We start from the raw sequence: 2,449 nt of genomic DNA, 5'->3' as shown, positions 1-2,449 counted from the left end.
CTGCCCATCTGTTCCTGCATGTTGCCCATCTGTTCCTGAATGCTCTCCGTCTGTTCCTGCATGTTGTGCATGCTGCCCATCTGTTCCTGAATGGTGTCCCTTTGTTTGTGCATGCTCTCAGTCTGTTCCTGAATCCTGCACGTCGGTTCCTGCATGCTCGCTGCCTGTTCCTGCATGTTGCCCACCTCTACCTTCATGCTGCCCATCTGTTCCTGAAGTTGTCCATCTGTTTTTACATGCTGCCCATCTGTTCCTGAAGGCTGTCTATCTGTTCCTGCATGCTGCCCATCTGTTCCTGGATGTTGCCCACCTCTACCTGCATGCTGCCCATCTGTTCCTGAATGCTGTCCAACTGTTCCTGCATGCTGCCCATCTGTTCCTGAATGCTATCTGTTCCTGCATGCTGCCCATCTGTTCCTGAAGTTGTCCATCTGTTCTTACATGCTGCCCATCTGTTCCTGAATGCTGTCCAACTGTTCCTGCATGCTGCCCATCTGTTCCTGAATGCTATCTGTTCCTGCATGCTGCCCATCTGTTTCTGCATGTTGCCCGCCTGTTCCTGAATGCTGCATATCTGTTCCTGCATGCTGCCCATATGTTCCTGAAGGCTGCCCATCTGTTCCTGCATGTTGCCCATCTGTTCCTGAATGCTGTCCATCTGTTCCTGCATGCTGCCCATCCGTTCATGCATGCTCTCCTTCTGTTCCTGAATGCTGCCCATCTCTCCCTACATCCTGTCCATCTGTTCCTGCATGTTGCCCATCTGTTCCTGAATGCTGTCCATCTGTTCCTGCATGTCGCACATCTGTCCCTCCATCCTGTCCATCTGGTCCTGCATTCTGCCCATCTGTCCCTCCATGCTGCCCATCTGTTCCTGCATGCTGCCCATCTGTCTATGCATGCTCTCCATCTGTTCCTGAATGCTGCCCATCTGTTCCTTATTGCTGTGCATCTGTTCCTGCATGTTGCCCATCTTTCCCTCCATCCAGTCCATCTGTTCCTGCATGCTGCCCATCTGTCCCTCCATCCGGTCCATCTGTTCCTGAATGCTGCCCATCTCTTTCTGCATGCTGCCCATCTCTTTCTGCATGCTGTCCATCTGTTCCTGAATGCAGCCCATCTGTTCCGGCATGTTGCCCATCAGTTCCTGAATGCTGCCCATACCTTCCTTATTGCTGTCCATCTGTTCATGCATGTTGCCCATCTGTCCCTCCATCCAGTCCATGTGTTCCTGCATGCTGCCCATCTGTCCCTCCATCCGGTCCATCTGTTCATTCATGCTGCCCATCTATTTCTGCATGCTGTCCATCTGTTCCTGAATGCAGCCCATTTGTTCCGGCATGATGCCCATCGGTTCCTGAATGCTGCCCATCTGTTCCTGCATGCTGCCCATCTGTTCCTGCTGCATGCTGTCCATCTGCTCCTGATTGCTGTCCTTCTGTTCCTGCATGCTGCCCATCTATTCCTGCATGCTGTCCATCTGCTCCTGATTGCTGTCCATCTGTTCTAGCATGTTGCCCATCTGTCCCTGCATGCTGTCCGTCTGTTCCTGCATGCTCACCGTCTGCTACTGGATGTTGCCCATCTGTTCCGGCATGTTGCCCATCGGTTCCTGATTGCTGTCCGTCTGTTTCTGCATGCTGCCCATCTATTCCTGCATGCTGTCCATCTGCTCCTGATTGCTGTCCATCTGTTCTAGCATGTTGCCCATCTGTCCCTGCATGCTGTCCGTCTGTTCCTGCATGCTCACCGTCTGCTACTGGATGTTGCCCATCTGTTCCGGCATGTTGTCCATCTGCTCCTGATTGCTGTCCATCTGTTCCTGCATGCTGCCCATCTGCTCCTGATTGCTGTCCATCTGTGCCTGCATGCTGCCCATCCTTTCCTGCATGCTGTCCATCTGTTCCTGCATGCTGCCCATGCACATTTAACTGGATCTTCTGCTGGATTTGTTTTTGGTGGCTGTCCCCTTTCATTGGAAAGACACCATTACTGCAAGGTGTCCCCTCCTTGCTTGCACTTCATCCACTGGTGCTTCTTTTTGTGGTGATAGTGGACGCCGTAGTTAATCCAAGGTGCCTACTCCCCATGTATTTCCCTGGTTTGTCTGGGATTCGTCCATACTCCAAGGCGTTCCCACCTTTTGCGTGTTTGACCGCAGGAGGTGTACCATTGCACTTTAACTTTATAATGGATGTCGCCATTACGCCAAGGTGTTCTCCAGAGCAGCACCTTGATTGTATGACTGTTGTTATGTCATAATATGCTGGAGAAGCAGGCATTCCAAGAAGTCCCCTTTCTTGCACCGTACCTGTGTGTTCATTGTTGCTACCAATACAGGGCTTGCCAGTACTACTAGCTAGTTCTAAAAACTATAAAGATGCCTCTAATACTTCAAAGGGGACTGCTTTTCTGGTTAAGAGCAAGTACAGACATCCCTAGTACAGAC

The 2,449-nt window shown here is 51.4% G+C and overlaps 1 protein-coding gene across 1 annotated transcript; it reads right to left on the bottom strand.

Moving 5' to 3' along the window:
• Positions 1-1,271: 1,271 nt before the first annotated feature.
• On the bottom strand, positions 1,272-1,976 carry LOC138504943 (golgin subfamily A member 6-like protein 2). Its single transcript, XM_069625332.1, has one exon. It carries the CDS (start codon positions 1,974-1,976, stop codon positions 1,272-1,274), a length of 705 nt encoding a protein of 234 aa, XP_069481433.1.
• Positions 1,977-2,449: the final 473 nt, after the last annotated feature.

The sequence above is a fragment of the Ambystoma mexicanum genome, chromosome 11 (genome assembly GCF_040938575.1).
Source record: "Ambystoma mexicanum isolate Mex_15411 chromosome 11, UKY_AmexF1_1, whole genome shotgun sequence".
Lineage (NCBI taxonomy): Eukaryota > Metazoa > Chordata > Amphibia > Caudata > Ambystomatidae > Ambystoma > Ambystoma mexicanum.
The sequence above is the reverse complement of the archived record's forward strand: the minus strand, read 5'-3'. Positions and strand labels throughout refer to the sequence as shown.

What these genes read in the sequence shown, in the direction of transcription:
- LOC138504943 (XM_069625332.1), bottom strand. Translation starts at nt 1,976, where the DNA reads ATGAAAGGGGACAGCCACCAAAAACAAATCCAGCAGAAGATCCAGTTA.